This window comes from Chlamydotis macqueenii, chromosome 14, assembly GCF_036417535.1.
Source record: "Chlamydotis macqueenii isolate bChlMac1 chromosome 14, bChlMac1.mat, whole genome shotgun sequence".
In the NCBI taxonomy this organism is placed as follows: Eukaryota; Metazoa; Chordata; class Aves; order Otidiformes; family Otididae; genus Chlamydotis; species Chlamydotis macqueenii.
The window spans coordinates 3,338,911-3,352,125 of NC_141569.1; the positions used below are offsets into that span (position 1 = coordinate 3,338,911).

A 13,215-nucleotide genomic window follows, 5' to 3' on the forward strand; every position below is an offset into this window, starting at 1 on the left:
GTACAGAAACTAATACATTCCTGTAGAAATCTAGGACTAGATTAAAAAAAAGCACCTGAAACCTGAGAATGAAAATACTGAAACTGGTGGAGGTGTTGCAGTTCAGCAGTGCCTTCAAAAAAGTGAGGCACACCCAGAGCACAGGGATCTCGGAGGAGGCACCTTTCTGTTGCTGCCACTGCTGTCCCCTTACATACACCCAAAGTGTCACTCAATAGTGAGAGTCTTTCAGAAAGGTGGCACGAGGAGAACTGCATGTTGCTTTAAAGCCTTCTGTATTCCACAGTAACTTTCTATTCTAAGGATTCACCAACTTTCGTTACCACCTCCTCCACCAGACCTTCCCCATCACCTTTGACAGGCTCTGGAAACTATGAAGCAGTTTATCATGGCACAAATCACACATGGTAATTAAAGGGAAGAAAAGCCTCAGACTGTCTCTACATCGTAGTAATTTCTCTTCCATGAAACTACAAGCTTCTTTGAAATACTATTTTGAAAGCAGAAATAAGTTGTAGAGTTAACTAGAAGTCTGACACTACTGCTGAAAACCCTCAAAAGCAGATGCAGCTTTCACTTTTTTGAAGGCACTGCTGAACTGCAACACCTCCACCAGTCTCAGTATTTTCATTCTCAGGTTTCAGGTGCTTTTTTAAATCTAGTCCTAGATTTCTACAGGAATGTATTAGTTTCTGTACACTTCAGCACTTTGAATAGTCCAGAAATGATTCAGAAAGATCCTGGCAGCTAATTTTTTCCTTTTAGAAAACAAGCCTAAGCTTAGAGTTCTTCACACATAGTTGGAGGGCTTCACTACTTGAAGATCCCCTACTCTCATGAGCTCGGCTGCGTGGCTGAGCAGCGCACTTGTCAGAGACCACACTGCCTTGCCAGGATGACGTTTCTCGGAGTCAGGACATGCTGTGCTTGCAAAGTGATATCTTGTGGCTATTCCCGATGGTGTAAACTGTCCCCAGTTACAAGCTTCTTGTCCCTGTGGTTCATAAAATTTGGAAAGTGAAGAGCTGTTTCTGCCTTGTTAACTGTAGGGACAGGATTTTCTTTCTCTTGGTAGTGTAGTTTTAGCCCTCTTCCAGCCACATCTCGCCTTTATTTTGGAAACATGCTTGGGACTGGATTACACCAGTATGCTTCCACAGTGCTGTGCAGTGGCATAGTTCACTTCCAAACGCGTATGTGTGCTTAGCTACCCCCTTACTTTGTAAATAACTTTTTGAATGGCTGATTTCAAAGGAAAGAATCAATTGAAATAAGCTCTGCATGACAAAGCCATCTTCTAGTTCCTCAAACTTGTCCTGGATGTTGTGAGAATCTAAAGCTTGGGTTAAACAAGAGCTTTCCTTGAGTTTGGGGTGGAAGTTCGTTTAAAAAAAAAAAAAAAACAAAACCCTAACCAAAAAAAAAAACCAACCAAATCACCCTTTGAGCTTGTAAAATGTTAAGATTCACAGTGAAAGTGTTTCTTTGTTTTGTTGTTGAGTTTAAGACAACAGTTCCTTCTCTGTTCAGCGGGCAGAGGTGTGCAGGTTAAGGTCCGGTGCTGTCGGCGTGTTCCAGCGCAGTCAGTGAGTCTTACCAGCGTTACTGATGCTTCTGAAGCTCTCGGTGGTTTTTCTGTGGTTAGCTGTGCTCTTCGTGGCTGGGTTTCTGCCACCTCTTTGTCCTCTTGTCCTGGGTTTTTTGCTGTCCTGCTGCAGGTCACACAGACTTCCTGTGAAGCTGTGTGAACCTCTTGAAATGGATGAACACTACGTGTGAACATGTGGGCTTCTGTCTTTACGCTGAGCCTGGAGTTTCAGGCGGTGTTACCAGCTGTAATCGCCTTTGTAACAAACCTGCTGCTCTGACCGCTCTTCTCCCCTTGCCTCGGCAGGGCTGTTCCCACTGTCTCCCTTCCTTGTATGAGATCATTCCCGGTTGTAATGCCTGTACCGCGTGTAATTAAAAACTGCTCATGCTGGATTAGAACAAGTAGTGGCACTCTGGGCCAAAATTACAGGGAGTCTTGAAAGCTGTAGGTGCCAGTTGCAAGTTAAGTACGTAGCTGCAGGTGGCTTCAACTTCTGCATCTTGAAGACTTACCTTGCAACAACTGGACTCTTGTCTACAGCTCCCCAGTTCTGCAGGGGCGATGTAGCTGACATCCATGCAGAGGGAAACTTCCCACCGTACTGTTTCACAGGTAACTGAAGCTGGTGCTCTTCGCACAAGCTAGCGTTGGAGCCTTTGGAGAACGCAGGAGTCCTGAGAACGTCCTAATGTGTCTCCATTTAACTGGAAGTGTGTACTGGCACGTCCTGGCCCAAGGATCGAGCAGGCTGTCAGTCCTGCATTCTCTTAAGACTGGTATTGCTTTCTGCTGCTTTAATGAAATCTTGAGGCCGCTGTGAAGACAAAACATTCAGTCAAGGTAACGCTGGCTTAGGTTACTCTTTATGTACGGTGTGTAGGAAGCTGAGGCTTACCCTCCCTGTAATCAAGGATCTGTGTAGCAGAGATCCCTGGGTGTGAGGTTCATGCTGTACATTTGCTGTAGCTCGCTCTGAGGGCAGCGCAGTCGTTAGAAACTGGGCTTTGATTCAGGTGCTTCGTTGGAAACACTAAGGTTGAACTCGCGGATCTATCGGGTCTGAAACGTTGACACTAACTGTCTGGATTTTTTTATTGTGAAGGGATTTTTTTGTGGGGCACAACACGTGTGGTATCACAGCAATCCCGAAGCGTGGACCAATGTGGATGGAGTGAATGTGGAGTGCTGAGTACTTTGCTCTGTCTCTGTTTAATTCTTTGGCTTGCTTCCCTGCAGCCTTTCAGAAGGCTTTGTTTTTAAAATAGACTTTTCTGTGCTGCTTTGTCTGGAAGTAAGTGGTTCATCACTTGAGCTTCTCCAAACTGAAGTAAGTCTTTTTCTTTTTCAGTGTTCCATTGGCAAGCTACAATAATGGGACCAGTAAGTATGAGAGAATTGATGTTCATAGCTTTTTATGAGCAGTCTTCTTGTAATAACTCATGGAACTGCAATGATTCTTTTTCATTAACAGAACGACAGTCCCTATCAAGGTGGAGTATTTTTCTTGACAATTCACTTCCCAACAGATTATCCCTTCAAACCGCCTAAGGTGAGTGCCCTGTACCATCAATCTGTTCATTACCTTATGGTGTGATGTACATTTCTGAGCCTACACTGAAATTTTCCTTCTTCTGCAGGTTGCATTTACAACAAGAATCTATCATCCAAATATTAACAGTAATGGCAGCATTTGTCTTGATATTCTACGATCACAGTGGTCCCCAGCACTAACTATTTCAAAAGGTACCTCCAACGCTCCTTTGCTCTTACTCTGCTGAAATGAATTACTGAGTGGGATTTAGGATGTAAAAGCTGCTGCCTTCTTGCTGTCAGCCATTCCTGCGGTCTCTGCTTCAGTCTTGTGACTCTCCGTCTAGCTTGCAGACAATTCCTGAGCGCAGGATGTGCTGGACATCCAGTTCCCCTGTGACTGTAGGGAGCCTGTTCAGCTTTGCCAGTGGATCAGATAAGTCTTACTGCACTAAGGACTTAGTCTTGCCACCTCATCTCTGAGTCTAAACACTTAAAAAACCCCAAGCAAACACAAAGTCAAAAAAACCCCCACAAACAAACAACCCAAACCCAAAATTAAACCTAGCTCATGACAATGGAAGACTTCAATATTCAAAATGCATACTAAGTAAAATAAGTCAGGGAACACCTGTGACTTTTTAAAAAAAAAGCTAAACCCACTTTGATTCTTCATCATCTTAAAAAAAAAAAAAGTCCCTTTTTCAAGGGAACATCAGAACTCTGGTAATTTTTTTTAACAAAACTTACAATGACATGGACTACTAAAACATGTTGTGAAACTTAAGGAGCTTATACTAGCTTTTTTTAGCTGAAAAAAATTACCTTGGTCCTTGTGCACTGTGTAAGCTTGTGAGGCCCTGGAATGTCCGTTGCCTGGTAGAGCACTATTCATATTATGTAATGCAAACAGGTTTTAAACACCTTGCAAGAAGACCCGCAATTAAATTTTACTGATATTTCTGACTACTGGAAGTGTAGATCTGTGGCTTGTAGAGGTAGCCATGGCGATGGAGAACATTTTTGGTCTCGTCTGTGCATGGAGCATGTCCTGACCATTCCATTTTTGTATCTTTGCACTGTTTTTGTAATTAAATGCTGCAGATATCGTGTTTAATTACAGTATCCTTCATGTGTCCCAGCTCCGAGAGGCTGTTCTGTTGCCTGTTTCCTTCCAACTACCTGTGATGTTCCCAGGCACTTTATTTTGCATTCAGACAGGTGACTCCTGGTACCCCTTCCTTGCACATCATGGCTGGCTCCCTTTTGACTGAGGTCACAAAAGTTCCTACCATCTCTGTCCAGCTAAAGGCTTCCACGTTTGTGGAAACAGATGAAAAGGCAAAACAATATCTTGACTCCTCTTGACAGAAGTGAAGCTGCTAGTGCGTGAAGCTGAAAGTCTTCACTGTGAGTTGAAAGAGCTGTAGAAATGGTATCAGTCAAGGGAAAGTGATTGTCAGGTTGACGCAGCTTTCTTTACAAGTCCCTTGAGTCAAGGGCCGGCTACTGCTGGAAGCACTAAGTTAGTGCTGAGTACTGAGAGCTATTTGTTTTCCCTGAATTGCTGTATAACTGGTTAGGATGCCATAGCTGGAGAACGTGTGATGTGGCGTGGTATCTTTCATTTGTGCTAAAATGTCTGTATAGGCAGTGGGCTGGTAGGGAACACCTTTGAAAATACTAGAGGAGAGACTGGAATTAGGTCAGTTGGGAAAAGGTGGGGCAGGAGTTTAAGAGGCTAGTTAGGGGCGTCAGTGGACTGCCTGTCAATGGCTGTCAGCTTTAGTCACTCATATACCTTAACACTTAAAAGCACACTGCAACTGTATTTGGTTTGCAAAGTAACATCTCCATCTCCTCCTGTTCTCTGCCTTGAACTGTTTTTTTTCTTAGCAACTTCCAACTGCATCCTCCTGGCTTACAGTAATCTATGGGGTCGGTGTGGCTGTTCTGTGCTACGTAGAACCCTTCTGTCGCCCCATCTCCCTCCTAAAGTACACTCCCGGAAATTAGGTGATTTGATATTGCTGATTACTGATGCAGAAGCTCTCCTTCATACAGCACAAACACATACAGCTGTAACCAGTGAGAAAACTATCTTGTCTGAGTTCCCTTGGTGTTCCTTTCATGAAGGATTTAAAGGCAGTAAAAGAAATTCTTATGGGTGACTTCATAGGAATTCAGAACACTTCCCTCAGAAATAACAGGGGTGTCTTGTCAGAAAGCAGACCTCAACTTAATAAGAGGCAAGAGCTGATACTTAAGCATTCCCATCTTGAATGAGTGTAAATAAATTCCACAAAGGCCACTTCAGTCATTTAGGGTGCAATCTTGTTTTCAGTCACTTCAGAACTGTGTCTTTGTAGACTTTGGGGCTATTTCAGCGCTCTAGTAACTCTTTGATTAGCCTTATCAAAGAATAAATGTGGTGCTAGTAGGAAAAGCTGTTGGGTTAGGTAATTAAAAGAGAATAACAAGACTTAAGTTATTCAGCATGAAGCTTACACCCCTTCCAAAGCAGCAATTTGGTGTTTGTAGTGTAGATTTCTTACTGTTTCCCGAATTGTGCCACCCTTTAAGAAGGGATGCTATTGGGAGCAAGCTGTTTGAATTTAAAATCTGTCAGCAGATAACGGGGACACCACTATAAAGTGTGCTTTCTGTACCGGCAGAGGAATCGGAGGAGGTTAGAAATAGGTTTTTCTGGGAAACAGCTTATCATACGCAGCTTCCTCTTCCCGAGGCGTCTGGTAGGCAGCGCTGTCAGCAGTTCACGTGGGCTGGATGCTGTGTTCCAATTAATGTGTAGCACATGAACGTGTCTTTCACCCTCGGCTGCAAGCGGAAGGGTAAAGGAGTGTGGAGTGACTTTCTCTTCATCTATAGTCCCACTGTTCTGGTGAGAAGACTGGAAAATCATGTCAGTGCTACTGAATCATCTCTGTTAAGTGGTGAAGGTGGGGGTCTCGGCTCCTCGTGCTCTGGAGGATGGTCAGCTGCTCCAGACATCACTCAAGTACCTGGCTTGGGAGCCTGCTCCTGCCCTCTTTGCTGGGAAGGATGGGGAAGGCCTGAGTGTGGGGCCTCAATAATAATAATCTCAAAATACAGTCTTAACACACCTTGGTGGTTAATTCAAACTGCAAAGCTTAAGCTGAATGCGTAGGCTTAAATTAAAAATGTTATCTCAAAGTCTGTGTAAATAAGAAACCGTGTTGGCTTAAACAAGAGAATAAAGTGTTTTAATATGATCATAGCTATTCTTGGCCATTTTTGGGAAAACCCCACTTTCTTTTGAATTTGGCAACTGGATGTGCAAGCGCTAATACTAAACTGAAGTACTCCTTCAGTCGAGGTCAGGCTAACTTGCTCTGTCCTGTCCCACTTCTCCCCGCTGTGAGTTACAACTCACGAACCATGGAGCTCACATGAAGTGCGTTGGAGGGCCCTGCGTGCTGAACGGCAGCGAGTAGCTTCAGTCTCGTTTGTCCAAAGTTCAGCTCACGCTGTTCACTCTTCCGCGCTCCATGCAGTGTGAATTTTCTGTGGTGCTGCTCTTACAGATGTTCAGGAATCACTTTAGTAAGACTTACTGGGTGGGAACTCTGAAGCACCGAGCCACCTAAATGAGCTTGATCTTCACTGCTGTCTTCAAACTCAGGAAATTGGTTTCTGGTGCTCCTCTTGGCTTTAATTAGCCTGTTGTAGTGCTTAACCAAATGACATGGCGGGGACGTGACTGTCACATAGCGTGGATCTGTCTCTAAACGTGTGCTGAGTGAGGGCTGCATGGGGAACTTTCTGTTCTTGCATTTCAAGTCTTTTGCAACTTTAATGTGGCCACTTGTGTATCTTCCCAGGTGTTGCCCTTGCTGCAAAATAGGCTGCACTAGGGGGAGGGTTGCCCGTAGGTTGAGGAAGGTGATCCTTCCCCTCTGCCTAGCACTGGGGGAGCTCTACCAGCGGCACTATGTCCAGTGCTGGGCTCCCCAGATCAGGAGAGACCTGGACATAATGGAGAGAGTCCAGTGGAGGCTCACAAACATGGTGAAGGGACTGGAGCATCTCTCATGAGGAGACAGGCTGGGAGAGCTGGGACTGCTGAGCCCAGAGGAGAGGAGGCTCTGGGGATCTCATCGGTGTGTGTAAATACCTGAAGGGAGGGTGCAGAGGAGACAGAGCCAGACCCTTCTTGGTGGTGCCCAGTGACAGGACAAGAGGCTGGGGTACAAACTGGAACACAGGAGGATCACTGTGAACATCAGGAAACAATTTGATTTGTTTTCTTGTTTACTGTGAGGATGCTGAGCTCTGGCACAGGTTGCTGAGGGAGGCTGGGGAGTTTCTGTTCTCAGAGATATTCAAAAGGTGCCTGGACAGTGGGTCTAGGTGTCCCTGCCTGAGCAGGAGGGTTGGGTAAAATGATCTCCGGAGGTCCCTTCCAACCTCAATCAGTCTGTGATACACTGGGCAAAACTTAGCTTTTCTTCTCTTGTCACCAGAAATTGTTGAGCTGACTTAGCAGGAATTCAAGTTGCTTTGAAGCAAGAAGTTTAAACTGCTCAGATTTAAAGGTACACTTCCTGTGAGACTAGGTAAGACTGCTGCAAGAGTTTGAAATGGGCTATGGTTAAGAAATAGGATTTAACTCGAGCAGAGTCTGGAGTTGCTTTGATTTACTCCCATGCGTCTTGCCCCTGCACAGTCAGAAGCCCCTTACTTGGTAGTTAGCCCTTGAACGTGTTGGACAGCAGTGTTTTCAGTTGTGTTTGAGTGTTTGTCAGTGCTGATGAAACTTCCTGCCGCCAAACTGCGTGCCTGACAAGTTTCAAGGGTCTGGGGCCTGACACTCAAACCCAGTGCTGATGTAGGGGAACGCCCCTTCCAGGAGTCAGCTTTTGTCCTGGTTTGAGGAGCAGTGACCTAGCAGCACTGGACTTTGATGTGGAGGCCTTGGCTGCCAGGCTGATGATTAGCGAAGGAGGAGCCCTGGCTGGTGTGAGAAGTAGGGCAGCTGGATAGAGCCTCTGAAATGCAATTAAGAATTCCTCAGCAGCAGTACGTCTCCAAAGCTCAAGTTTATGCTACTGAAGATGTTTTGTAATCCCCAGAGTACCAGGCTGCACTAAACCTGAGCTGACAAACTGTTACTTTTGTATTCGGAAACCTGGCTGGATGAGCTGGATCCAGAAGCCCAGCGCTGTCTGGAGCCTGTGGCCTGGTCTGCAGGAGGATGACAAACTGCAAACTCCATGGAAGAGCTTACTGGGGTAATATTTGTGACTCACCTGGGGCAGAACAGGCAGGATGGGCTGTTTCTGTTGCTGTGAACTCATGATGCTGGCGTGGCGTGCAGGAGTTGGTACTTCCCTGGTTTGTCAGCCTGCTCCGTGTCAGTGCACAAGCTTTTTGATTGTGTGATCTTGAGATTGCTGTGCGACCTCAGATAGGACAGGCAGCCGAGTAAGTATCGTCCTGCTGTCCTGACAATCAGGCATACAAAGTGACTGTTGCTACTTTAATAAAAATTTTGTTGGTGCAGGCTTTATGCTTGCTTAGAATGCAAGCTTTATGCTTGCTTGGTGGGAGAAGTTTGGCTTGGAGTCTGCTGAGGCCTTTTGCCTTGTGCAGGAGTTGAGCATACAGGAATAACTTTTTTTTTTTTGAAAGGAAACTTATCTGTTCCACTCATTCTACTGATTTAGAGTGATGTGCTCTTTGCCTTTAAGATAAAAGTTAAAATAGCAGGGGCCTTCAAGGAGAGAGCTAAGGCTTTCACCCATGATTTGTATCATTGATCTGAGCTGCTTGGTGCCCAAGAAAACCCTGTACTCCTACATGAATTCTGGATTGGGCAGTAGCCGCACCAAACAGCGGTGGAATCAGAACACAACCAGTTAAGATGTTTTTTCTGGGTAGCTCATTACCTTAGAAGAACTGATGCTTGTTTTTTATCTCCCTGCTGTGATTCTGCTGGAGATTCCATTGCTCCTCAGTTGCTTCTCCTTATCCTGAAGTGTCCCATGGATGAGTGCTTTACTGAAGCAAGTTTTGTTTTTGTTTGCAATTCCAACTGGACTTAAATAGTAGTGTCTATAGTGACTAGTACCCTGTATTGAGGGGCAGCTGGAAGTGATGGCTGTTAGACCCATTCAGACTTTGCAAACAAAGTGAATGGTTTGAGTTTTGAATCTGGAAGACTACTTCTGCACTGAGAAAGTGGAGATGGTCGTCACTCCTTTAGGCAGTCTTTTGGAAGCCTGTGCCTTACAGGTCATGTCTTGGGCTTCTGCATCAAAACCATCTGCACTTCTTGATAAACTGGGATCACTGTCTCAGTACTGGGTGACAGGGCGGAACTAGTGCTGGTGTCTAAAGGAACTGGAAGGTGTAGCTTTTGGGTCCAAGTCATGGCCTTAGAAAGCTTAAAGTTTTTCAGTGATGACCTGGACTGTGGAGCTTCTGTAGAAATCAACTTATCCTAGTTGACTTGACCATCAACACAATGTGTGCAAAGGTGTGTTAAACGCTGACTTGTACAGAACTGCTTCTGACTCCTAAAGAGTCAGAGCTTTCAGCTGCAACTGCATGCCCTGGACATACAAGGGTGTGTCGTAGCTGCGTGATGCACTTGGTTATGTCCCAGACAACCAGAAGCTAATTGCCGTGTAGAAATTGCTAGGCACCTTTGACTCCCTTCCCCGGCTGACACTCCAGGGAAGATGTCTGTCTGCTGGCTGTGGAGCTTATTCCCTCCACCTGGAGCTGAGGGCTCGTGGCATTTAAGAGTCCATTCACCTCCTAAGTTCCAGGAGCTTTGATGTGCCTCTTAGATTTGTGTGGGCCAGTAGATGTTCCAGTAGACAGACGGCTTAAATTGTTCTCCGTGTTGCTCATGTGGCTAGTGCTGGAAGGGTCTGTGGAGAGCTGACTTCATGAGTTGTCCTGGCAAGTGGCTGAGCTGCTTCCTAGCAGAAGAAACTCAGCCATGGAGTTTACACACTGGATTTGCATCCGCCCGCACCTTCAGTCAGGGGTGCAGAAGGAGGGAGATGAAGCTGCTCATCAGAAGTGGCAGACTGCTCTTGGTGATCCAGGAGCACAGCAGCTTGGGAAGTTGAAGTCAATTTTGCAGCGATAAGCTGTAGCCGAGCTTGCTGACAAGCTGTGAACAGCACGATTCTCTGCACAGAGGGGCTGCTGTGAGAAAGATTGTCCTTTCCTTTTGCGGTGGTGCGTGCTCTGGAAAGGGAAGTGCTGCAGTGGAGACTGGGATTAGAGCTGTGCTGCGTTACGTTAGTAGCCCTCATTTTGCCTCGCAGAGCACGTTGCTGGAGCATTCTTAAGTGTCGAGTGATCATTCTGCTTGACGAGAGCGTATTCGTATCGCTACTCTGTGGGGAAGCTAAGCCCGTTACATTTTTAGGAACGCTTTGTTAGCAGTCTCTCTACTTGATTGGTTTGGTTTTCCCAGTTCCAGTCGCTCTGAAGTACCTGGTCCGTGCTGGTCCATAGCAGTCGGAAGCCTGCTGAAGGATGAGTTTGTTTTCGCTGTCTGCAGTAGCTAGATGGGGATTGCAGTTGAAGTACTGGGGTTAGCTAGGCTGCATGGTTGGTGAAATAAAGCAAAGCTGAAGCAAAACCCATTCTTGAATGAAAGAGAGCTTTTAACTGGCAGTGCTTTAAGTTGCTTAATGTTTTGCTTCAGACTGGACTGCTTTGGCAGTTAAGAGTGAAGAGATAAGAAATAACTCTGTACTTGAATCACTTGAATCAAGTAAAAGTAAAACTTGTCTATTTTGCTATTGTTGACAAAAATCCAAACTTAAATTCTGAAGAGTACACACATCTACTGCTGCATCTCTCTCCATGAAAGACTCGAAGGGATGCTGTCTGATGCCGCTTGAGCAGTTTCGCCTGTGGCCAGGCCGGATGCATAGGGCAAGGTGTAAAACACCATTTCCCTGTCTCATGTACTTACTCAACCTGATTCTGTGGTTACAAAACTTGATTTTTGTGACCTATCTTTTAGTTGTCCCCTACTAATCCTGTAGCCGTTTGACTAGTAAATGTCAAGGCTTTGCTGTGGAATTCATTGCAATACTACTTAGTTGCAGAAGAAGGTGCTCTGGTGATTCTCTCTTCCACAGTGTTGGTCTAATTAGTTACTCTGGTGTCAAAGAACTCCTGTACCAAACTAATACTTTTAAGGATTACTTCCTTTTTCTCTTGTACTTGGCTCCTTAAACTTTCTGAGCAGGTTCCTTTTCCCAAGGGGTTTTTCTCAGTGCTCTGGAGGCTGCTTGCACTGACTGGTCTAAAACATGTGACTGGACAGATAGCTGGGGTGCAGCAGGCTGTTAAAGTCAAACCAGTTTAGATAACTCAGTTAAAAATGTTTTCCTTGCTGAGGTTGTACAGATAAAAGGGGAAGACGTGAAGCTACCAGCAGGAGTAAGCATAATGGAGAATGGTTTTGATTAATGGAGACTTGGAAAAATAAAGCAACTGAATGTGGCAGTGCAGCTTGAAGCCAAATAATTGTGTTAGTTTTTATTCAAGGTTTTTGGAGTGATGATGCTTATAAAACAAGTGAACTGCTAAGGAACAAAATCTAGAAGTGCTTTTTTGAAGCGACTAGACTGCCGGAATTCATCGCAGGAAGCACTTGGCTACTGATTGAGTTCTAACAAACCACAGCCCATTTTAGTGAAGAGTGTTAGTGGTGTGGGACTTCTTCAGTGATCAGCCAGGAGCAATGACACGCTCGTGTTGATAGCCTGGAAACCAGGAGCTGGAACTCCTAGGTTGAGACAGGGGTTAACTCTGCCTTTCCTTTCAGGAAAGGAGGTGCTCTTCAAGGCAGAGTAGCATCTTGCTAGACAAAACTGGCTGTGGGCAGCGTCAGCCTGTCAGACTGCTGTTGCTTTGAAGGATACACAGCAACACCCAGGTTATTCCCGTGTGGGTGCTGAGCAACAGCTGAAGGTCACCTTTGGTGCTTAGAGCAGGTGGTGATGGGGGGCATGCAAGGCTGATGGGTGCGCAAGGAGGAACTCGCACCCAGGACCATGTGTGTTGGGGAAAGGGGCGTTATAGTGGTTGGGCGAAGCGTTTGGAGACAACTGGGGAGACCTGCGGCTTGGTTCTGCTGATGAAGGGTGAACCATCTTGTTCAGGAGAGTGCTTGGTTGTTAAAGGGCTGCGGTAAGATAAAACTTGAGGGAGTAGTTACCAGAGTTGACCAGAAGACTTTGATTGCATTTCCTGTGGCTTCTGTTAAAGGGAGGGGACAGATGTTAGCTGTTGTACTCGTCCTGCCGGCTGAAGGAACGCCAGTGACCAGAGCAGTGGAGTCTGGCAAATACAAAGAAGTGAGCTACAGGGAAATAACCAGGTAAAATGACTGGTTTGGGTCTCAGCCGACCTGCAGCACCTGGGTGTAAGGTGGTGGAGGAATTCCTGTTTCTGAACTCTGATGTGAGTTTTACTGAGTGTATGTGGGGGGAAAAAACCCAAAGTGCTGAAGCTGATGGGACGTGCTACGTGTACTAAACACGCTGTGTCCCTTGCGAAGGACAGCAGTTCAGGACTAGTGGCTTCTGCGCACCTCCAGCACAAAAGTAAAGCCTTCACACTCTGAAGCTGTGTTCTGAGAGGGAGCTGAATAAATGGTCTGAGTGTCAGTTGATGGTGGGCAATAATTAAGCTTGTATTTCTTTTACAAGCGTACAGTAGGAAATCAGCAAAAGAGGAAGAGGTTATTCTTTATTCTAGAACAAGAAATAGGTTCACCTAAATCAGGAGCAGTTTATTACTAAACTTATTCTGGAAGCTTTTGACTTTTGAAATGAGTAATTCATTAGTGATCTCCAGAACTATGTAGGAAAACTGGACTCACTGGGTTTCTGGGCTCTTGGTGTCCTCATCACTGAGCAAGTAGCTCAGTTCAGACCTAGCGAAGCTTTCACTTCTGTCCTGCTTTGAAAATCTTCTCCAGTTTACATGAATATTGGCCAAGAAGGCCAGCAGCATCCTGGCTTGTGTCACAAATACTATGGCCAGCAGGACAAGGGAAGTGACTGTCCCCC

At 45.6% G+C, this 13,215-nt stretch overlaps 1 protein-coding gene across 2 annotated transcripts in view; it reads left to right on the forward strand.

Annotated features, from left to right (window-relative positions):
• Nucleotides 1-13,215, forward strand: part of UBE2D2 (ubiquitin conjugating enzyme E2 D2) — a 29,575-nt gene that overhangs the window by 11,832 nt on the left and 4,528 nt on the right. Inside the window, exons 3-5 of one of the 2 annotated variants that reach the window (XM_086758531.1) lie at nt 2,940-2,971; nt 3,063-3,140; nt 3,229-3,334. In XM_086758531.1, coding sequence (XP_086614657.1) covers nt 2,940-2,971; nt 3,063-3,140; nt 3,229-3,334 — 216 coding nt within the window. The remainder of the gene's footprint in view (nt 1-2,939; nt 2,972-3,062; nt 3,141-3,228; nt 3,335-13,215) is intronic. The other variant, XM_086758532.1, reaches the window with a different exon arrangement.